Consider the following 24,344-nt stretch of genomic DNA (forward strand, 5'->3'; position numbering starts at 1 on the left):
TGGAGCGCGCCGGCTGACCGGCACCGCAGCTCCATGTGTCGCGGCTGTGTCACTGTCACAGCACATGCATGGAGAACCTGTGTATTGTGACTGTCACACAGCCACGACACATGCAGTTGCGGCACCGATCACCTGATCAGCCGGCGCGCTCCATGTATCCAGGATCCCTCTGCAGCTTATTCGGTAAGCGCTATAGCTTGCCGAATAAACGGGGACCCGAAGAAATTCCCACAACTATATCTTTGACACATAGATTTGGGGCCCCAATGCGTAAGCTGTATCAGGGCCCCATCTACCATAAGTCATTTATAATACTGAGATTGAACCCCTAGTATTACAGATTTGAAATGTGCATGGCTTTGTACAGGAGCTTCTTTGTTATTGCTTTGGCTCCAGTTTTTTGGCATCAACAATTTTGTTGCATTCTATATTTTTGTAAAATGTGCCACATTTTGCAATTTTGTGCTGATTTTACCATTTTTGAAGTGTATGTAAAGTGGGCACGGTTGGCTATGCAAATAGGTCCGAGGCAGATATTATGAATCGCGGCTTTTGAGAACGTCACAAAAAGGGTTTCATCAGTTTTTTTTTTTACTGATGAGAGAAAAAAGTTTCTCAACCTTCTAATGTCAGTAAAAAACAAATAGCGCATGGATGGTATCCAAATACTATCATATTTTTTCACTGACCCATAGACTTGCATTGCCGATTTTGATCAGACATGTATCAATGTTGGACATGTCTTTGTGATTTAGCATGGGACACTTGGTCCGAGGAAAAAATACGGAATAGGAATGGCCTCATAGACTGTCATAGATACGAGTGCCAGCCAAGAAATGTATAGCAAACTTATGTGGATAGCTGATGTGTGAATGAGCCCTTAGTCTAAGGCCGGGATCACACATACGTGAGATACGGCCGAGTCTCGCAGGTGAAATCCCAGCTCTGGTGACGGCACTCCGGAGCGTGCAGCCACACACCAACACATGGAGCTGCACACTCTGCTCCCAAGTGCCGGCGCCAGAGGAGGGATTTCACCTGCGAGCCGTATCTCACGTATGTGTGATCCCTGCCTTAAGAAGGAGATCTTGCTCGTTCAGACATAAGTTTTTTCACAGGCAAGCAAGAACTCATACCTATTATAGTTTATGGGACTGTTCACGTTAGTGGATTTTTGTGGATCGAGTGATCCTCAAAATCATGGAGACTTGACTGCTCTTGATTTGAGACATGGACCAAACTTGCCAATGAAAGTCTATGGGTAATTGAAAACAATGGACAGCACTTGGATGCCTTCTATGTACTGCCCATTTTTCACAGACTGACTGATAGGAGAAGCTTAGGAAACCTTCATGATTTATTTTCTTTTCAGCCAAAAAAAATTAATGAAACTTTGACCAAACTCTGATGGCAAAAACACTGACAAAACAATCATGAAACTGATATTGTTTTTTTGCATGAGAGAAAAATTACTGATGTCTGAATAATCCCTTACAAAAAGACCATGTATAAACCACACCATCATTTCTAAATAAGACCCCAATAAACACCATGGGGGGCGGGGACTTACAGAGACTGGCCTCCTAATAAATTTGGCCAATCTTTAGATGCTCATGCCCAAAGCTATGGGATGGTATAGATTTCTGCTATATTTTCTGCCAATTTCTGGCCTATGGTAGACTAAATCTTGTGGGCTGCAGTTGGCCTTGCTTCTCTTGCTAAGCCCATTTCGTTCAATACTGTTAGGTGCAAAAAATATTAGACTTTCTCTGACAGAAATCTGGTGAAAATAGCCTAATATGTCTCCCTCCACATGTTTAGTGATTTCAGAAACATTTTAAATAAAAAAAAAATCTATAAAATTGTAGAAATCATGTATACACATCATATAAATGGTGTTTGTTTTTTCATATCCATATTGAAAATAATGGTGGAAAACGCAATGTTAAGATATATATAGAGCAAGTCTGTATAGAAAAGATGCTATTTTATAACTGCTATGTGAATGGAGGTGACATTGGCGCAACAAAATTTGACATTCTGCTGAGCATACATGACAGAGAGATGGAGAGTAGCTATCAAAGACTTCGATAAGCAGTGATATCAATTTTTAGGGCAGAGAAACAAAGATCCACATTTATGACAACTGTCTTACAATGAACTAAGCCTTGTTGCCTTAAGTAACCAATCACAGCTCAGCTTTCCTTTTTCCAGAGCTGTTATTGAAATGAAACCTGCACTGTGATAGGTTGCTATGGGGAACAAGGCCAAATTCATCACAGACATATGAGGCCTAGGGTATTTGGTATTTCAATTTAAAGAGAAGCATGACATGCATGTATGAAATATTCCAAAGACCATGTACAATAAATAATGTTTTCTACCTAGGGTCAGTAAATGAAACATCACATTATGACAACATGGTCTTTGTCCTGCCAGTCATTGCCACCACTGGTCAATTAAAAATATAAAATCTGCTTTCAGGTAAACTGGTCAGATACAATTGCAAATAGGCAACTAAGATTATTGAACATCCGGCTCTTGTAGACTCACAAGCACAGTTATAAGCCTAAGGCCATGTTCACACCTTCAGTATTTGGTTAGTATTTTACCTCAGTATTTGGTCAGTATTTTACCTCAGTATTTGAAAGCCAGAACCAGAAGTGGGTGATAAATACAGAAGTGGTGATGTGTTTCTATTATACTTTTCCTCTGATTGTTCCTCACCTGGTTTTGGCTTACAAATACTGAGGTAAAAAACTGACCAAATGCTGAACATGTGAATGTGGACTAAGGCCCCCTTCACAAGTCCGTATAAGGCTTCTTTCACACTTCCGTCGGTCGTCCTGAGTCAGAGTGGAGTGAACCGAGGTATCGACGGACGTTGCAAAAATAGTTGAAAACATGTGCAACATATCCAGTGTTATGACGGATGCGTTGCATGAATCCCGGGCTGAATTTTCAGGTATAAATGTCCGTGGAGAGAGAGAGTGTTTTCCCTGGGTTGGAATTTGCTTCCTGGCATGCTCAGATAGAAAAACTGCATCCGTCACTGGATTCCTGCGTTTCACAGTGTGTGCAGGATCCAGTGTCCATAGGCTCCCAGTCTGTGCAAAGACGTATGCCGCAGGTGGTGTCGAGGAACGTTTTTCCACTGCAGACAAAAAACGTTCCTTTGAACGTTTTTTGCAAAAGACGGTCTGTCAAATTCCGCAGGATCCAGTGCACGACGGACAAAATGTGTGTCCATACGTCGTGATACGTCGCTAATACAAGTCTATGAGAAAATGCAGGATCCTGCATTTTCAAAAATCGATGTATTTCAACGGGAGCTGAAAGACAGAAGTGTGAAAGAGGCCTAAAAGACATACGTGACAAATCGGTACCAGTGCCATCAGTGTGTCTTCTGTCTGTCCATTTTCACCATCAGTGTGTCCTCAGAGTCTTTCTGGTATGGATGAAGAAATAAATTACAAATCTTCTAAACTTTACAATGTTAAACATGGACGTCACATGGGTGGCACATGGACTGTACACTGATGCCATCTGTGTGCTGTACGTGTTTTTCACTGACCCATAGACTTTCATTGGCCCTCGTCATCTCTGCTAACGGAAAAAAACTGACATGTCTACATGAGTTTTGCACAGACACACGGTCCGTGTAAAAACAAGGACGTGCATAGCACCATAGATTATAACGGGTATTTCTGGTATCCATGATAAAAACGGATACCACACATGCTGGAAACACGGACGTGTGAAGGAGGCTTAAGGCTGCGATGCTATAACCTTATCCCAGTTTTACTGAAAAGCTTCCAAATTCAGGTGTGTCTGCAGTTAACCCCAATTTCACAATTCACTATGAGTCATATGCACGGGTTCAGGAGTTGGCGCATGGAAAGGTATTTGGTAGTTACGTGGTAAAGCTGCTGCAAATTAAAAAGCATCTCAGCAATGATATACTGTAGAAAGAAAAGTGGAAAAAAGACAAGTGGTCATCAAGAACAACTTTTCATATGAATCAATTTGATCCAGAAGTATGTAAAATAAATTTTTGGCCCTAACTGAATCTATATCAGAGCAAATTAACTCTATCCTGCCTCTTATTAAAATGAAAGGCCACTGGAGCTTTTCAACTTAAACTTCCCCTCCTTTCAAGAAGAGTTATCATCAGATTCATTATCATCAAAGGCAAGATTGCAATGAGAGGTAACACCTCTATACATCGCTGTAAACAAGAAAGTTTGGTTTTAGTATTGTATTTATGTAGTAAGCTTGATCCCAGTACCATATCTATGTAATAAGCTTGGTTTTAGTATTGCATTTATGTAGTAGGCATGGTTCCAGTATGAAATCTATATAGGAAGTTTGGTTTTGGTACCATATCTATGTAGTAAGCTTGGTTTTGGTATTGTATTTATGTAGTAAACTTGGATTGGTTGACAATCCTGAAGTGTTGTGCACATGATCAGTAAATTTCCTTAAGTATTTGCGGTGCGTTTTTTTCTGCACCATGTCAATTCTTTGTGCTTTTCTGCAGCATTCTTCACCCATTGACTTCAATTGAGTCAATCAAATCCGCAACAAAAACGCTTGTGTAAAAATGTTTGCGGATTTGCTGAGTTTTTGTTTTGTGTTTTAGCATGAAGGTTCTGGTACTGAATATATGCAGTCATCTTGTTTTTGGTACCGTATCAATGTAGTAAGTAAGTCTCTAGTCAGTGAAGTTGTTTCTATATAGAGTCTGTTTCATTATAGAGTCTGTTTCTAACTTTCTTGTTTTGCGCCCTCTCTAAGGCCGGTTTCACACGTCAGTGGCTCCGGTACGTGAGGTGACAGTTTCCTCACATACCGGAGCCACTGACACACGTAGACACATTAAAATCAATGCATCTGTGCAGATGTCATTGATTTTTTGCGGACCGTGTCTCCGTGTGCCAAACACGGAGACATGTCAGTGTTCGTGGGAGCGCACGTATTACACGGATCCATTAAAGTCAATGGGTCCGTGTAAAACACGTACCGCACATGGATGTTCTCCGTGTGCCGTGCAGGAGACAGCGCTCCAGTAAGCGCTGTCCCCCCCACATGGTGCTGAAGCCGCGATTCATATCTTCTGTGCAGCAGCGTTTGCTGTAAAGAAGATATGAATAATCCATTTTTTTAGTGGTATTTCGTGTTTAAAATAAAGCTCCATGTCCCCCACCCCCTGTGCGCCCCCCCGCTGTTCTGAAAATACTCACCCGGCTCCCTCGTTGGCTGTCGCTGCTTCCTGTCCTGGCCGCACCTTCTACTGTATGCGGTCACGTGGGGCCGCCGATTACAGTCATGAATATGCGGCTCCACCTCCCATAGGGGTGGAGCCGCATATTCATTACTGTAAATGAGCGGCCCCACGTGACCGCATACAGGAGAAGCTGCGGCCAGGACAGGACACTGCGAGGGAGGCGTGTGAGTATTTTCAGAACAGCAGGGGGGCGCACAGGGGGTGGGGACATGGAGCTTTATTTTAAACACGAAATACCACTAAAAAAATGGATTATTCATATCTTCTTTACAGCAAACGCTGCTGCACAGAAGATATGAATCGCGGCTTCAGCACGATGCAGGGGACAGCGCTAAACTTTAGCGCTGTCTCTCCTGCACGGTCCGTGTGGTACCCAGGCGGCACACGGCTGCCGCACGTGTGCCACACGGATGGCCTACGTGAGCTCACGGACACACGGACACGGATAACTCCGGTACCAATTTTTTACGGTACCGGAATTATCTGGACGTGTGAGACTGGCCTAAGGTGAATTTGTCAGGGTTTTATCCAGATCACCATTTAGAGAACTAGTAGATCTGCAGCAGATAAAGCCTAATGAACCTGACAACTGATACATAGAATCATAAAATCATAGAATGATAGAGTTGGAAGTGACCTCCAGGGTCATCTGGTCCAACCCCCTGCTCAAAGCAGGATTCACTAAATCATCCCAGACAGATGTCTGTCCAGCCTCTGTTTGAAGACTTCCATGGAAGGAGAACTCACCACCTCTCGTGGCAGCCTGTTCCACTCATTGATCACCCTCAGGGTATGTGTCCACGTTCAGGAAACGCTGCGTTTTTGACGCAGCGCTGAGCCGCAGCGTCAAAAACGCAGCGTCCAGATGTTACAGCATAGTGGAGGGGATTTAATGAAATCCCGTCTCCACTGTGCAGGAAAAAACGCATGCGTTTTTCCCGCGAAAACGCACATGCGGTGCGTTTTATCAAAACGCAGCATGTTGCTACAATGAGCAAAACACGCAAGAACACCGCAGGTGACCTGCCAGTGACCTCAGGTGCATTTTTGGTCAGAATTTTACCTGCATAAAATCCTGACCAAAGCCTGAAGCAAACCTGAACGTGGACACATACCCTCACTGTCAAAAAGCTTTCTCTAATATCTAATCTGTGTCTCCTCCCATTCAGTTTCATCCCATTGCTTCTAGTCTTTCCTTGTGCAAATGAGAATAAAGATGATCCTTCTACAATGTGACAGCCCTTGAGATATTTGTAGACAGCTTTTAAGTCTCCTCTCAGTCTTCTTTTTTGCAAGCTAAACATTCCCAAATCCTGCAATCGTTCCTCATAGGACATGGTTTGCAGACCGGTCACCATTCTGGTCGCTCTTCTCTGAACTTGCTCTAGTTTTTTTAATGTCTTTTTTTAAATGTGGTGCCCAAAACTGGACACAGTATTCCAGATGAGGTCTAACCAAAGAGGAGTAGAGGGCAATAATGCTGCTCGATATATGGGCAGCATGTATATGATGCTGGCTGTATGATTTCAGCCATGTATGACTGACCGTATGCTGCAGTGTTTCAGAAAAAAGCATAGTTTAAAAGCTGCTGAGGAGTGAGCCCCTCTGGAGACTAGTCGGAAAGCCAAGACTCTGGTGGCTTCTAGCCTCTCTCTTCCCTGGAGTGACAAGTCTATTCGTGCGTGTGGGTATAGGAAGAGACCTGTCAGTCATTGGCAGCAGGCTGGGGAACCCGCCTTTCCGACTGGTCTCCTGTGTGGCTTGGTCCCCGCCAGTTTTTATAGTATGTTTGTCTCTGAAACACTGCAGAGTGAACATACCTGGCTGAAATCACAGCCACTAATTGACACATGCTGCCTGTGGAACGGGAAGCACGGATCCGCTGTCAGGGTCCCTTTAACCAAAACTGCAACACCCAGTAAAGTAAGAGACACATTGCTGGCATCAGGGTCTCTGTTCTAACATCATACAGCTCTCAGATTAGGTGGAAAAAACCTGGTGACAGCTTCCTTTTAAAGGCTACAATGATACAAACCTAGCAGCTGTTCAGAAAAGCACTTAGTGAGTGGGCACCACCTGCATATAGAATAAATACTAGGGGATCACCACTTGCATACCAAACATAGTAAAATCAAAAAGGAGCAAGTGTATGCAAACAAATTGGGATCACCACAAAATAAGAATTTATACAAAATCCAGCTTTATTCAAGAAACTCCACACAAAGACATAAAAACATATTAAAACAACCCCCTAAAAGTATGACCTGGGGTAATGGGTCCATATAGATCATTGATAGAAATTGTAACATAGCAAATAGCCACTATACAGCCGATATATACATGGAACACAGAACCAAAAATATGCAACACACGGGCATTAAATGGTGCGATGTAATAACACAGATGAAGTAATACACCCTTTACTATTCTATGTCCCACAACAAAAAATCTACAGATAGAAAAACCTAAAATACACTTAGGGGCATAGTGAGCACCGTGTGGCTGCCTAGACCCTAGTATTCAGGTCCCATATTAACTCACCCTACCTAACACCTAGGCGGTAATAGGGCTCCTAGCAGCGTTGGTTCAGTGGATATCTGGCAGGCTGTAGCGTAGCTGTGACCCACGCGTATCGACGCCCGTAGCGTCTTCCTCAAGGTCGATATAACAAGTGCGGTACATTTCTTAACTTAAATAGCTACATGATTTCTTTTTACACCTACCAGGTGTGAGCAGCAGTACAGGCAGTATCACTTCATTCCTGGCGTCCCCCAAGACCTACTGCGCAGATGCTGAACGTTCCCTGTGATTGCTGGGTTGTTCTTGGGCCTCTAGCCCCCTTTCCATCTGGTTGGAGTAAATTTACTCCACCCAACAAAAAATTACAAATGTATGCGCATACATGTTCTGTTTTGCCTTATATATTCACTGTATATATACGGTAATCTCTATGGGATGTTAATATATAGTGGCATTTGCCCAAAATATATTGACACATATACTTACTGATATAGTGGCATTTGCCCAAAATGTATTGGCACTTTACTGGTTCTCTCCCTCCTTTTGTATATAAGTTTACTACTGGTAGGATCGAACTCGTGGCCACTTTGGTCCGTGTGCAGTTAATGCTGGTGTTGTACACAGGTGCTCCAGTGTCCGGCACCACCACTTGGACTACTGAATATAGGGATGGAGACTTTGATGTGAGTGTACTTCTGTATGTCAAAGTCATGGTTAAAGATACCATATATTTTGTACCTTGTGCTTTATGCCTCCGACAGCCGAAGATATTTTTCTCCTGTTCTGGGGCTATCATACCCCTGCACGACCGGGACATTGTGTTAGGTTGTGCACATTCACACATTTTTTCTGGTGATAAACGATACATGCATGCAGTATCCCTAACCTAAATGTGCAGGGTAATTGTGCGATGCCGCTCTGTGTGGCTGTATTCACATTACCACTCTTACAGCTATTAGCACTGTTGCTTGGAGCTGGGGCTTTGTTCCCATGGAGATGGGTGACTCACCATCTTGCAATGCACATGCACCAGCTACGTTCACTGTGCAATCACAGGGAACGTTCAGCATCTGCGCAGTAGGTCTTGGGGGACGCCAGGAATGAAGTGATACTGCCTGTACTGCTGCTCACACCTGGTAGGTGTAAAAAGAAATCATGTAGCTATTTAAGTTAAGAAATGTACCGCACTTGTTATATCGACCTTGAGGAAGACGCTACGGGCGTCGATACGCGTGGGTCACAGCTACGCTACAGCCTGCCAGATATCCACTGAACCAACGCTGCTAGGAGCCCTATTACCGCCTAGGTGTTAGGTAGGGTGAGTTAATATGGGACCTGAATACTAGGGTCTAGGCAGCCACACGGTGCTCACTATGCCCCTAAGTGTATTTTAGGTTTTTCTATCTGTAGATTTTTTGTTGTGGGACATAGAATAGTAAAGGGTGTATTACTTCATCTGTGTTATTACATCGCACCATTTAATGCCCGTGTGTTGCATATTTTTGGTTCTGTGTTCCATGTATATATCGGCTGTATAGTGGCTATTTGCTATGTTACAATTTCTATCAATGATCTATATGGACCCATTACCCCAGGTCATACTTTTAGGGGGTTGTTTTAATATGTTTTTATGTCTTTGTGTGGAGTTTCTTGAATAAAGCTGGATTTTGTATAAATTCTTATTTTGTGGTGATCCCAATTTGTTTGCATACACTTGCTCCTTTTTGATTTTACCTAGCAGCTGTTGTAACATATTCCATTCGGTGTACAGCCTGTATTAGATCGTTTGGTCTGTGGAAAGTAAGATTCTAAAGAAGCTAAGGGCTTACTACTACACAAAGTCACAAAGTAGAATATATGACTTTATACTATACAATGATGAACTTTACTGGGGCTGTAGATTCATTCTTCATTCCTGAACTGTTGTGACATTTTCATGCATAATTTTACTTTAGCAGATTTCTAGGAGAATTTAAGGACTGTTGTTTTAAAGTACATTTTTATATGATTTATCTACCTTATCGTTCGTAAAGGAAGGTTTGTTCAATATTATAGTCCACAGCTATTAATTCATTAGTGTGTTACCTTCATTACATACATACTAATCTTAACTTATTAAATCTATAGGCACTACTACAAATATTAGGTATTACACATTTATTGATTATGTGTAAAGCATTCTATATAGGTTCCAATGAAGCACAAATGGATTCGGGATGAATCCTATAAGATGTAAGAATGTTAAAACATGTGGGGTTTCCTGTTTTTACCATGGTGGGGGTGGGCTCAGATGAGGTAGAAATGTAGTAGAATACACAGATCTCTGCTGAGCTTAAAATCCTTTGCACATTAGTCTTTTCCCGGGGAAATACGTACAAAGCTGCGGGTTATTGTTTGCTTGGTTTTGGTTAACCCTCCGTGGACAGAATACCTTAATATCACAATCATAGATGACCTTCCAAACACAGAAAATACAGTCAAATCATCATAAGGCTTCTCGGGTATTTGGATGGTTAACGATTTGAGAATTATTTGACTCCACCATTGGTTTCCTCCATGAACATCAACAAGTACTACAACATACTACAGATCTTGCATCCTCTAATTCATTATCCGGACATTCTTCTAAACTGACAAAATACACACTGTTATAGAAGGATACTATCTGTTCACGCAATAAATAATTATAATTATTACAAAATAATTAATTTTTCAAAATGATTAATAGCGCAATATACTTATAGAAAGATACTTCACTGATCTATGGCTTGTACTGGTGTTTTTAATCTTTTTGGTTTAACTCAACAGATAGAAAATTGGTTATTATTGCTTCTGATCGGACCTGGTACTTGCTGAGTAAGACTGGGTTCACACAAACATATGCAAAGTTTACTGCTTTACGTAATCCATATGAAATCTGTATGTCCTGTTTTGTGTTTTTTACAACTGTATGGCATCTGTTATTAACATGAACAATTTTATAAATAGGTCAAATTTAGTTTCCTACTTTTTTTTAATTCTAATGTATGTGTAATAACGCATGAAATACGGATGGTAACCTGCATGTGAAATGGTTTTACACGCACATTGACTTATAATGGGCAAGTCTGATCCAGAATACGGATCGAAATAGTGCACGCACACGCAGACGACAGCGCTCCATGTATAAAAACGATCACATTGACTTGCATTGGTCAGCGTGCTGTCTTTATGCTATTAGTTTTGCATACAGACATCTAATATGTTCATCTGAATGATTGCAGCCATTGAGAGATAAAGGGACATGACTATACGTGGTGGCAATCACTGACTGACCACCCCAGTCACAAAGGAGTGCAGTGGGCTTGGAGAGATGAGTATGTGAGTAAGGGCTCACTCGGATGAGTCTCGCACGGCAATACCCGGCGCTGCACCTGGCATAGAGGAGCGGAGCGTGCGGCTGCATGTATTCCTATGCGGCCGCACACTCCGTTCTGAGTGCCGGCAGCAGCGCCGGGTATTAACATGCGAGACTCATCCGAGTTTCGCGCAAGTGAGTATGAGCCCTTAGTCTTAGTAAAAGGTTTAATAAAGATTGTTTTTCTATAAAGTTAGAAACTCTTTTACAGAAAGTATTGTTCACAGCATTTTGACTTTTATAAAAAAAAATTCTATGGTTAGTTACTATAAATTCTATAGTAAAATATTGTAAGTTTTTACTTTGCTTCATTATATATATTTCAAAATGCAGCACACTCTACAAAATTATACAAAAAAATGTTATGGTGGAGGGGGGTTAAATAGGTTTTCTGCAAGATTAGAGTAGGCCCTAGTAGTCAGCCCCCACAATCATATAATGAGGTCTTAGCATTGTGCCATCACGTTATACGACTGGAATATTCCTATTAGTATATGGACAGAAGTATTTAAATTCCTTTCTACTATTAATTGGGGAAATTAAATCTGGCATTACTCTCCAATGAGGAAAAATGACACTGTAAGGCCGGTTTCACACGTCAGTGGCTCCGGTACGTGAGGTGACAGTTTCCTCACGTACCGGAGACACTGACACACGTAGACACATAAAAATCAATGCATCTGTTCAGATGTCATTGATTTTTTGCGGACCGTGTCTCCGTGTGCCAAACACGGAGACATGTCAGTGTTCGTGGGAGCGCACGTTTTACACGGACCCAATAGAGTCAATGGGTCCGCGTAAAACACGGACCTCACACGGACATTCTCCGTCTGGGGTCCGTGTGCGTGCAGGAGACAGCGCTACAGTAAGCGCTGTCCCCCCCACATGGTGCTGAAGCCGCGATTCATATCTTCCCTGTAGCAGCGTTTGCTATAGAGAAAATATGAAGAATAGTGTTAAAAATAAAGATCCATGTGTCCGCCGCCCCCCCACCCCCTGTGCGCCCCCCCGCTGGTCAGAAAATACTTACCCGCTCCCTCGCTCCTTCCTGGTCTGGCCGCGCCTCCTACTGTATGCGGTCACGTGGGGCCGATCATTTACAATCATGAATAGTCGGCTCCGCCCCTATGGGAGGTGGAGCCACATATTCATGACTGTAAATGATCGGGCCCACGTGACCGCATGCAGGAGAAGCCGCGGCCAGACCAGGAAGGAGCGACAGCCGACGGGGGACCCGGGTAAGTATTTTCTGACCAGCGGGGGGGCGCACAGGGGGTGGGGGGGCGGCAGACACATAGATCTTTATTTTAAACACTATTCTTCATATTTTCTCTACAGCAAACGTTGCTGCAGGGAAGATATGAATCGCAGCTTCAGCACCATGCAGAGTGGGTACCACACGCTCCGTGTGGTACCCACTCGCCATACGGGCGGCACACGTGTGCCGCACGTATGGCCTCTGTGAGTTCCCAGGCACACGGACACGGATAACTCCGGTACCGATTTATTCCGGTACCGGAATTATCTGGACGTGTGGGACAGCCCTAAACCAGAATCTGCCAAACTAATCTGTAAGATCCGGTAAAGTAGACCCAAAATAGTGAGATGTAGATTCAAAATAAGAAAGAAAAATATTCCATTGGGGCCGGATATGATGCACTGATAGAATGTGTTCATTGTGCATCGTTTTTTTACTCGTTCGCTGTGCAGATGAGCACACAGAGCTGTGGCCGTAGCCAGTCATGTCCACAGCAATCAGCAATTGTCAGAACGTCCGAAAATCATCCAATTTCATTGTGGAAACTCGGATGCTATCCACGTGTCCCTATTTTGTGTCGGTACCACAATCGTTTTTATACATCAGCAATTTAAAATGTACATGATGAAATATAGTTTCTTTGGTTAGTAATGGAAATGTATCCATAAGAACCAGATGTCCTGGGACTGACTTTTTGTTTTTTGCTCACCTAAAGACTTGTATAGGTGAGTGTCATCCAAGATAGGAGGGGAGCAGTGCATTATTGGTTTTCACACAGATACTTGATCTGTGTAAAAAAAACAAAACCTGTCATCTAAACAGTCCTATTGAATGAAATTGATCAGTGTGCTGTCCGAAGTTTACGTGGACAGCACATATCCGCATAATATGCTTGTCTGACCGAGCACTGAGCACATTTATAACACAGTACTACTGATGAGTGAATGAGCACGGATAACGTCTTATCTGAGCATGCTCGGGTACTAACCAAGTGTCTTTTGGGTGCTCGAAAAATATGTTAATTGTATCTTCAGAGAGGAAGAGGACTAGAACTCTAGTGCCACCTATGAAAAATATATTAGCGTCCCAACGGCTGCATGTCTCACGGCCAGGGCCGGACTGGCCATCTGGCAATTCTGGCAAATGGTAGAAGGGCCTATCTGGTCGTGGGCTGCCTTGTCTGCTATGTTGATAGCAGAATTGTTGTTCTCAAGACACCCATACTGTTAAGAGCTGTGACGAAGCACAAAGTAAATCTGTGTAGTAGTGTAGTAAATCTTGCTTTCCTCCATCCAGGGTAATATTAGTTATATATCCCATCTAGTGTTTGGGGACAGGGACAGAATGGGCCTGTGTAATTTCAAATGACAGGGCTGAATTTCAGTCCCAGTCTGTACCTGCTCACAGCTGTTCGACTGCAGCAACACATGCAGGGATTGCCTGTCTGTCAGGCTATGTGCACACGTTGCAGATTTTGCTGTGGATCCGCAGCGGATTGGCCATGAATGATAAACTCCATGAGTTTACAGTACCATGTAAACCTGTGGAAAATAAAATCCGCAGTGCACATGCTGCAGAAAAAAAAATGGGTGGAAACATAGCGTTGTTTATTCCGCAGCATGTCAATTCTTTGTGCAGATTCCGCAGCGGTTTACACCTGCTCCATAATACAAATCCACAGGTGTAAAACCGCAGGTGAAATCCGCACAAAACCAGCAAAAAAATCGCGGTAATTCCGCAGGAAATCCGCAGTGCGGTTTACCTATGGATTTACCAAAATCAATCCGGAAAAATCCGCAGCGTGTGCACATACCCTTAGAGTGCAGCAAAACATTCAGGGATTGCCTGTCTGTTAGAGTGCTGCAACACATGCGGGGATTGCCTGTCTGGTAGAGTGCTGCAACACATGCGGGGATTGCCTGTCTGGTAGAGTGCTGCAACACATGCGGGGATTGCCTGTCTGGTAGAGTGCTGCAACACATGCGGGGATTGCCTGTCTGGTAGAGTGCTGCAACACAGGCGGGGATTGCCTGTCTGGTAGAGTGCCGCAACACATGCAGGGATTGCCTGTCTGGTAGAGTGCTGCAACACATGCGGGGATTGCCTGTCTGGTAGAGTGCTGCAACACATGCGGGGATTGCCTGTCTGGTAGAGTGCTGCAACACATGCGGGGATTGCCTGTCTGGTAGAGTGCTGCAACACAGGCGGGGATTGCCTGTCTGGTAGAGTGCCGCAACACATGCAGGGATTGCCTGTCTGTTAGAGTGCTGCAACACATGCGGGGATTGCCTGTCTGGTAGAGTGCTGCAACACATGCGGGGATTGCCTGTCTGGTAGAGTGCTGCAACACAGGCGGGGATTGCCTGTCTGGTAGAGTGCCGCAACACATGCAGGGATTGCCTGTCTGGTAGAGTGCTGCAACACATGCGGGGATTGCCTGTCTGGTAGAGTGCTGCAACACATGCGGGGATTGCCTGTCTGGTAGAGTGCTGCAACACATGCGGGGATTGTCTGTCTGGTAGAGTGCTGCAACACAGGCGGGGATTGCCTGTCTGGTAGAGTGCCGCAACACATGCAGGGATTGCCTGTCTGGTAGAGTGCCGCAACACATGCAGGGATTGCCTGTCTGGTAGAGTGCCGCAACACATGCGGGGATACCCTGTCTGGTAGAGTGCTGCAACACATGCGGGGATTGCCTGTCTGGTAGAGTGCCGCAACACATGAAGGGATTGCCTGTCTGGTAGAGTGCCGCAACACATGCGGGGATACCCTGTCTGGTAGAGTGCTGCAACACAGGCGGGGATTGCCTGTCTGGTAGAGTGCCGCAACACATGCGAGGATTGCCTGTCTGGTAGAGTGCTGCAACACATGCAGGGATTGCCTGTCTGGTAGAGTGCTGCAACACATGCGGGGATTGCCTGTCTGGTAGAGTGCTGCAACACATGCGGGGATACCCTGTCTGGTAGAGTGCCGCAACACATGTGGGGATTGCCTGTCTGGTAGAGTGCCGCAACTCATGCAGGGATTGCCTGTCTGGTAGAGTGCCGCAACACATGCGGGGATACCCTGTCTGGTAGAGTGCTGCAACACATGCGGGGATTGCCTGTCTGGTAGAGTGCCGCAACACATGAAGGGATTGCCTGTCTGGTAGAGTGCCGCAACACATGCGGGGATACCCTGTCTGGTAGAGTGCTGCAACACAGGCGGGGATTGCCTGTCTGGTAGAGTGCCGCAACACATGCGGGGATTGCCTGTCTGGTAGAGTGTTGCAACACATGCAGGGATTGCCTGTCTGGTAGAGTGCTGCAACACATGCGGGGATTGCCTGTCTGGTAGAGTGCTGCAACACATGCGGGGATACCCTGTCTGGTAGAGTGCTGCAACACATGTGGGGATTGCCTAACAGCGTGAGGCATGCAGCCACGGGGACTCAAACATATTTTTCGAGCACGCCAAAGACGTTCTATTAGCCCCCGAGCGTGTTGGGATTACACCTTATCCGAGCACGTTTGCGCATCACTACCTGCTACGTTTCCATACTGTACCGCCATGTACTTCTGACTTTACACAGAGACACACAGACATTTTCATTGCATGTTCTAAAATGACACAATGCAGTATTGGACACATTTTAAGGTGCAGTTTTTGATGTGCTTCCTTGTATCATAACACGATGTAATGTGATATTTCTGTAGGTTTGGTTTTCTCTTTTTCCCTTATTTTTTCTTCAATAAATTATAAACTGTACATCTACTCTAGAACAGTGGAATATATACTGTATATGTGTATAAAACACTGTATGTACTCTCTATTTATGGCTGTGTTTGTCCACTTTCTAATATAAACAGTATACTGTATAAGTTCATTAGGCTGTTGTTGGTGAGTGAGTTTTTTACACTGCATATTTTTGCTGCATCAAAAACGCAGCATCTTACAGGTCCAGAGAAATGAATGAGATTTACAGAAATATCCTGCTCACTGTGCTTATATTTTACTCAGAATAAACTGACCTGCGGTGCGTGTTTCAGATCCGCAACATGTCAATTTCTCTTGCGGGTACGCTGAGTTATGTGCTGATTTTTCCCATAGACATGCATTAGATGCAGAAAATCAGCAGGTAAAAATCACACCTGCATTTTTAGCGCGTTTCCACAGTGGAAATGCACTGAAACACATTTAATGAGCACCTGACTGTATTAATAACATTTTGTCAAAGCCAAATGCCAGGAAGTTTAAAAAACAAAGCAGCTTTAAAACATGACATAACAATAAAAGACAAAAAAAAACCGCAGCATCAAAAACATGATAAAAACACACTCAAAAAAATGCAATGAAAAAGCAAGTAATTTAATTTACTTAATAGGTGCAGAAATGGTGCAGAAATTTTGCAATATCAAAAACTCACTTAATCCCCATTCTGGACAAGTAGCCTTACTTCAGAACATACTGTATAAACATGGAGTCTGCTTTATGCTATAACAGTAGATCATATATTATAGCTAATGAATCCTAATATATATAACTGTCAGCACTTGTAGCAGATATTAAGATAAGTTCATTCTATAACAATTGGTTATATAAGGTTGCACACATAGTATATATGTAGATTATTCACCCTACATTAGTGAACCATTCATATCTATAGACATGTGCAGCATGTATGTAGCTGAGTCCACCCCATGTTGATAGGGCATGTATGGCAGCCAGTACCCACATGTAATATACAGCTCTGGCAAAAATTAAGAGACCACCACATCAAAACCCTGTCATGGGCAGCCCAATCTCCAGACCTGAACCCCATTGAAAACCTCTGGAATGTAATCAAGAGGCTGATGGATAGTCACAAGCCATCAAACAAAGAAGAACTGCTTACATTTTTGCGCCAGAAGCAGTGTGAAAGACTGGTGGAAAGCATGCCAAGACGCATGAAAGCAAAAATCATGGTTATTCCACAAAATATTGATTTCCGATTTCTGAATTAAAACATTAGTATTCTTGTTTCTAAATGATTATGAACTTGCTTTCTTTGAGGTCTGAAAGCACTGTTGTTGTTTTTTAACCAGTTGTCCTTTTCAGAAAAAAATACTAAATTTATTGCTTGGAAATTTGGAGACGTTGTTAGATGTTTATAGAATAAATGACCAATTTATATTTTACTCAAAAATATACCTATAAAGAGAAAAATCAGACAAACTGAAAATGTTGCAGTGGTCTCTTATAGGGTATGTGCACACGTTGTGGATTTCCTGCGGATCCGCAGCATTTTTTGCCGTGCAGAAACGCTGCAGATCCACAAGTGATTTACAGTACAATGTAAATCAATGAGAAAAAAAAACGCTGTGCTAATGGTGCGGAAAATTCCGTGCGGAAACGCTGCGGATTAAAAGAAGGAGCATGTCACTTCTTTTTTGCGTATCTGCAGCGTTTTTGTACCCATTCCATCATAGAAATCCGCAGGGGTAAAAATCGCAAGAAATCTGCACAAAATCCGCAGTAAATCCGCAGCAAATCCGCACAAAATTCGCACAAAAAAACGCGACAAATCAACACCGGCGTTTTCTGCAAAGAGATGCAGAATCCGCACAAAAAATTCCTTAGGCTAATCTGCAACGTGGGCACATAACCTTAATTTTTTCCAGAGCTGTAGATGTAGCTGAGTCCACACTATGTAGGTAGAGCACATATGGCAGCACCCACATGTACCATGTATGTAGCTAAGTGCACTCTATGTTGGTAAAGCACGTATGACAGCACCCACATGTACTACATATGTAGCTGAGTCCACCCTACATTAGTAAGGCAGTAATTGAAGTGCTGATTGATGTGCTGTTTCCTGATTGCTGCTCCTTCTCGATTCTGTGTCACATTAAGATGATTGCTAGCTCTATGCACATCCTGCCCGTCCCGCGACCATTGTAAGCGGCAAAGAGGGAAGAAAATATCAGCACAGGCTTTTATTTCCTTATGGAACACTGTATTATGGGGCCAAAAAGCTCTCCAGCTGCTCATGTGGAACCACTAGTCCCAGCAGTGGATGCATCTCCTCAGCTACGTCCATGGTGTGTGCAGGACTGGCTCTAGCTCTGTAGTAAAAGTAACCCACAGTGAAATAATCTGCTCCTAATCACAGCCCAGGATCTCTATGGGGCGCACACCCGCCTGTGCCAGCACTGATCTGTGAAGCATTAGGTTCTGGTTTCCTGGATGCCTTCCTTCCTGCACTGCTTTGTCATCCATACTAGTGGTATATACTGTACAAAGTGTGTGCCCTATACATGTACACGGTGTGTGCCCTATTCATGTACATAGTGTGTGCCCTATACATGTGCATGGTGTGTGCCCTATACATGTACACGGTGTGTGCCCTATTCATGTACATAGTGTGTGCCCTATACATGTGCATGGTGTGTGTCCCTATACATGTACATAGTGTGTGCCCCTATACATGTACATAATGTGTGCCCCTATACATGTACATAGTGTGTGCCCCTATAAATGTATATAGTGTGTGCCCCTATAAATGTATATAGTGTGTGCCCCTATAAATGTATATAGTGTGCGCCCCTATACATGTACATAGTGTGTGCCCCTATACATGTACATAATGTGTGCCCCTATACATGTACATAGTGTGTGCCCCTATACATGTATATAGTGTGTGCCCCTATAAATGTATATAGTGTGCGCCCCTATACATGTACATAGTGTGTGCCCCTATACATGTATATAGTGTGTGCTCCTATACATGTATATAGTGTGTGCCCCTATACACTGTAATATTCCTAGAAGACGCATGCCGTGCTGTCTAGTAGTGTGGGGATGATGGACATGTCAGCACACGATAGTGATGTCTCATGATGATCCCCTGTGTGTATGGAGGCGGCTGTGTGCCCAGTACACACGTCAGAGTCATGGCTATGAATATATCTAGACTATCAGAATGTTACATATAAATTCATCCGCTTGTTTTGGATTTTTGATGGTTTTGCTGGGAATAATATTATTTACGGTATTATGTAGGCACCAGGAATATTACAGTACGGGGTACTAATCATACACCAGGAATACTACACATGTATGTACAGTGATCACACATTCACCCTCCTGATATCTAGCCACAACGTCACATGTGGGTATTAGTAGTGCGATAGATAGATGATTTATAGAGATAATAGATTGATTGATTGACTGATTGATAGATAATAGATAGATAGATAGATAGATTTGTAGAGATAATAGATAGATAGACAGATGATAGATAGATAGATAGATAGATAGATAGATAGATCCGTTTGTTAAATAAATATACTTAGCTGTGAAATAAATCTATAGGCCAATAAATATCTGTATATTAGGTACAGTAAATATAGAGGTAAATAACCATGTGCACAATTGATGTAAGGGTGTATAGTTGTATGTACAATAATTAGTTACTTGATGACTATGTATTACATATGTATTACACAATCACACGTGTCTGTAAATAAACATAAATGTGTACAACTGTGTACAATGAGTCTAATGTGTCCATATGCAGTGTAAGGACGTTTATCTATAATATCTACAATACATATACGACTTTATTACCTAAACGCCTAAAGCTTGTGAGTCCAAAACACTGTAATTAATTTGTCTGCCAAAATAAATAAATAAATATATATATACATAATAAATATATATAATTTTATGATTATATGTACAATCATTAATAGTGTATGTTTCTATTATATGTACAGTACATTTACCTGTCTATTTCTATATGTACAATTAACATGATTGAATATACTATCTGAACAATAAATGTACGTGTTTACAGTTATGTGTGTAACAAATATACAATAATACAGTATACAGATAGCTATGCATATGGTAAGTCTATAATTATTGCACACTGATCTGTAGTTCTGAGTACAATAGATATATGGGTTTATAGATATGTGTGAAGTTAACATAGATTTCCATAGCTACATGTACAATTAATATGTGTATTTCATAGATCTCTATGGGGGCATTCACCTGCAGCCCCAGCAAGTCTAGAATACTTCCTGCACATTCTGTACTTGTAAATATACGGCCTGTATCCCCCGCATATAGAGGCACAGATACCGCTGTATGCACAGCAAATACCTTCTCAGAAGACTGAACATACAAAGAGACACAGAGAAAATGAAAAAAACGAGTCCTGGAATCCCAGGAAACATAGGGTACAGATCAGGAGACATTAATAACATGAAAAGAAAAATGAATGTATAATATCTGATTATTCCTCCGAAATATATATAATGTGTCACCATATGCGGCATCCTAAACACTCAGGAAGGGACCCATATTCTGCACATTGTATGCAGGCTATTTATAGGGTAATAAAGACAGATTACATACTATATATTATATTCTCATATACATAGATTGTCCTATATGCCTCATTAAATATAGCCTACATACATTGTGCGGTATATAGTATAACCTAGCATGCAAATATGTATACACACTAGATTATATATATAATAAGATGTATGCTACTAATATATATATATATATATATATATATATATATATATATATATATATATATATATATAATAGTAGCATAAAATCATAAAGTTTATTTTAAATCAGAACCAATACCGGCGGACTAGTGCAATGTTCCAAAATACGTCTTTAACCCGACCTTGAAGGTTTACTCATATTGTCAATGTAAGTAAAGCCGGAGTAATCAATATTACCATTATATTAACGTTGCATTTGTGGTCCATATGTGTGTATGTATATATATATATATATATATATATATATATATATATATATATATATATATATATATATATATATATATATGTATATATATATATACATTATATACATATATATATATATATATGTATATATATATATATATATATACATCCTTGTGTGTATAATACATTGTATTACAATAAAAATTATTACAATGTGCTTTCACTGCATTACAGTTTCTAAACTTGTTAGATGCCTGACCAGATGGAATATAACGGAGTTCAATAATGTATCCAGTTATATTTGTTGGCAGGTGTATACCGTATATACCGTGCATTATATTGTAGCATAACTAAATATATTGTATATATTTTCCCCGAATATATATATACACACACTTCTTTGTTTGCTCTGGTGAATATATTACTCCTAATTTCCATATTCTATTGCTGCAGCTTTTATAATAAATGAATCTGAAAACACAAGACCATAATAGAAACCTTGCACAGCAATTCTAATTAGAAAAGAAAAGTTACATATAAACCTTGCATTTCTATCCCTTCACCAGCTGACTGTGACTTTTGACAATAACATACAATACTGTGAGCCGAGGTTACAAGAAATGGATATTTTATTGGGGAATTTTCAAGGCTAAACATACAACCAAAACAACAAATCCCAAAAAAGTGCTCTTTGACTTTAGTAACTTGGTCCCATGTATTATGGCCATACACTGTTTACCGAGGAGTGATGCCTCAACCCTACAGTACAAAACACTTAGACAAATTACCTGGGAGCTGGACAGCAAATCTCCTCATTCACATTCATACACAGGATTTGGTTTTTAATTCCAGGTGGATATGCTCACTGGATTCATCTCTACTGAGGATCATTGCATTATTAATGGTCAGCACAGTCTATAAATTACTAGGCAAACATGGACCAGGGCTGCTGTTCACAATATGTCTGACTACATGGACCTATCCTGTAATAATGGATACAAAAATGAAGGGAAAATGAAAAGCAAGAGTCCTGTAAATGAGACACCAATGTACATGTGCGCAGCAGCAGCAGATGGATCTGGATAATCTCTCTAGAACACTGGGCATTGGATACATAACTTTATCATTTAATAGTACAGTATATTCCAGGAGCACAGAAAAGACTTATATGCTCTGCAGTCTGCAATAAGACAGTATTTTGTAATTAGGAAAAGCTGGGATTTGTAGTTTCCCTGTGTTACCAAAGGTCAGTGCATCATTGCATATGTCTGTGTGCTTTGCATGTACCATATGTACTTGGTATGACTTCATGTATGTAATTAGTGTAAAGATGTCAGACGTGAGACAGGTAGCCACCACACTAATATACAATGATACACTTACACTGCCTTCAGAGGGCTGCAATACAACCAGGTCCCCAGTGAATCTATGGCACCAATGCCTACAAATCCTCAACTATAACAAGAGAATGTGGAATAGTGGGTGCATCTTCTCGGGGAGCTGTGTGTATATATCCTGGAGGTCAGATTCTGTCTGCAGCCCCACAGTTCACTGGCAGCTCCTCCAAACAGGTGGGTGACATGGTCTCAGAGGTCTATTCTAGGGTGCAAGGCGCTGTGCTTGGTCTCATGGTCCCAGTAAGAACAGTGCATCATGGACAGCTCTGAGGGCTGCCTGGCACAGGTGAACTGCACTCCATTGGAGGTGGCTGAAGGTGGGGGAGCAGGGCTGCTGGGGCTCAGCTGCTGGGGGTGATGGGCATGCGGGTGGTGGTGATGGTGGCTCATCCCGTTATAGGAGTTGACCATGCTGGGTAAAGTCATGCTCTGGACCCTGGAATATGGACTGTAAGAGGACGATGCAGACAGTCCCTTTACATTGACTGGGCTGACATTCCCTCCAGCCATTTGACACGATGTGTAGGACATAGGGGTTGGAGGCTGACCCAAGGACCAGGAGTTGTTCATGAAGGTGGATTGTAGGTACTTGGGTGGAGATAGGTAGCCATAGGTGTCACTGCTGAACAGGCTCTTCCCTGCTTGGAAGTGGCTAGGGGGAGGCCTGAATGGCCTCTTCATCCGTCTTCTCCTCCTGTAGTTGCCCTTCTCGAACATATCCTCACAGGCAGGGTCCAGAGTCCAGTAGTTCCCCTTCCTCTCCCCTCCACCCTCCCTGGGCACTTTAATGAAGCACTCGTTGAGGCTCAGGTTGTGGCGTATGCTGTTCTGCCATCCTTTCTTGTTCTTCTCATAAAATGGAAACTTACTGATGATATATTGGTATATGGCTGAGAGGGTCAGCCTCTTCTCCGGGCTCTCCCTGATGGCCATGGCGATGAGGGCTACATAGGAATAAGGGGGCTTCTGAGATGGATCCGGCTTCTCTTGCCCCTTCTCCTGGCCCATGTCCTCCTTGTCCCTCTCCACTTCTTTGCCTCCGTTGGTATTGTGAGCCATCAGTGCCACAGTATTCTCATCAGGGGTCTGGTAGGTAGCCATGGTGGCACAGCTCTGGCTGAAGCAGTTGATAGGACTGTTGTACTCAGAGGTGGCACTCATATGATCAGATGGTGGTCCATAAGGTGGATCTAGCCTGGAATGATGTCGGAGGTCTCCTGTGTTGTAATGGTCCAGTGCTGCTCACACCTCAGTCCTCCACTTAGTAGATCCAGTAGATCAGATCTCCTGCCAGTGTTCCTCTGTGCTGCTGGAAGTCCACCATGGATCTCTGCAGCCTGGTCTCCTGGCACTGGACAGGGCAAAGGCTTTCACCATGTGTCTGGGCAGAGACGATCCAAGTTGTGGCAAAGTTGCTCCTGGAGTTTCCCCTCCCGTGTCCTGTCCCTCTCTCTGCAGGAGGCTGAGACCTGTGAGGATCCTTCCTCTACTCTCATTGTATTAGAGCTCGGCCAAGTTCCGCTTCCGTCAGCAGCAGCAGCAGCTCCCCCTCTGCTGATCTGCCCAGAGAGGGAAGGGTTCACCTCCAAGTCACAGACATCCACCCTGACAGCTCTCGGATCACACCTATCACCCAGGCACCACAGCTCGGGGCAGCACAGATCTAACCCATCTTCTGAACCCTTTACTTGCTGCCTCAGATTCTTCTCCTCCAGACTATCATTCCTTCCTAGTTTGCATTTTGCAG

The 24,344-nt window shown here is 42.8% G+C and overlaps 1 protein-coding gene across 1 annotated transcript; it reads right to left on the reverse strand.

The window, feature by feature from the left end:
- Positions 1–21,819: 21,819 nt before the first annotated feature.
- On the reverse strand, positions 21,820–24,064 carry FOXL2 (forkhead box L2). Its single transcript, XM_077293005.1, has one exon. It carries the CDS (start codon positions 23,756–23,758, stop codon positions 22,787–22,789), a length of 972 nt encoding a protein of 323 aa, XP_077149120.1. The 5' UTR covers positions 23,759–24,064; the 3' UTR covers positions 21,820–22,786.
- Positions 24,065–24,344: the final 280 nt, after the last annotated feature.

This window comes from Ranitomeya variabilis, chromosome 2, assembly GCF_051348905.1.
Source record: "Ranitomeya variabilis isolate aRanVar5 chromosome 2, aRanVar5.hap1, whole genome shotgun sequence".
NCBI classification, from domain to species: domain Eukaryota; kingdom Metazoa; phylum Chordata; class Amphibia; order Anura; family Dendrobatidae; genus Ranitomeya; species Ranitomeya variabilis.

Bases quoted from the DNA above. Each gene is read 5' to 3' on its own strand.
- FOXL2 (XM_077293005.1), bottom strand. From the start codon at position 23,758: ATGAGTGCCACCTCTGAGTACAACAGTCCTATCAACTGCTTCAGCCAG.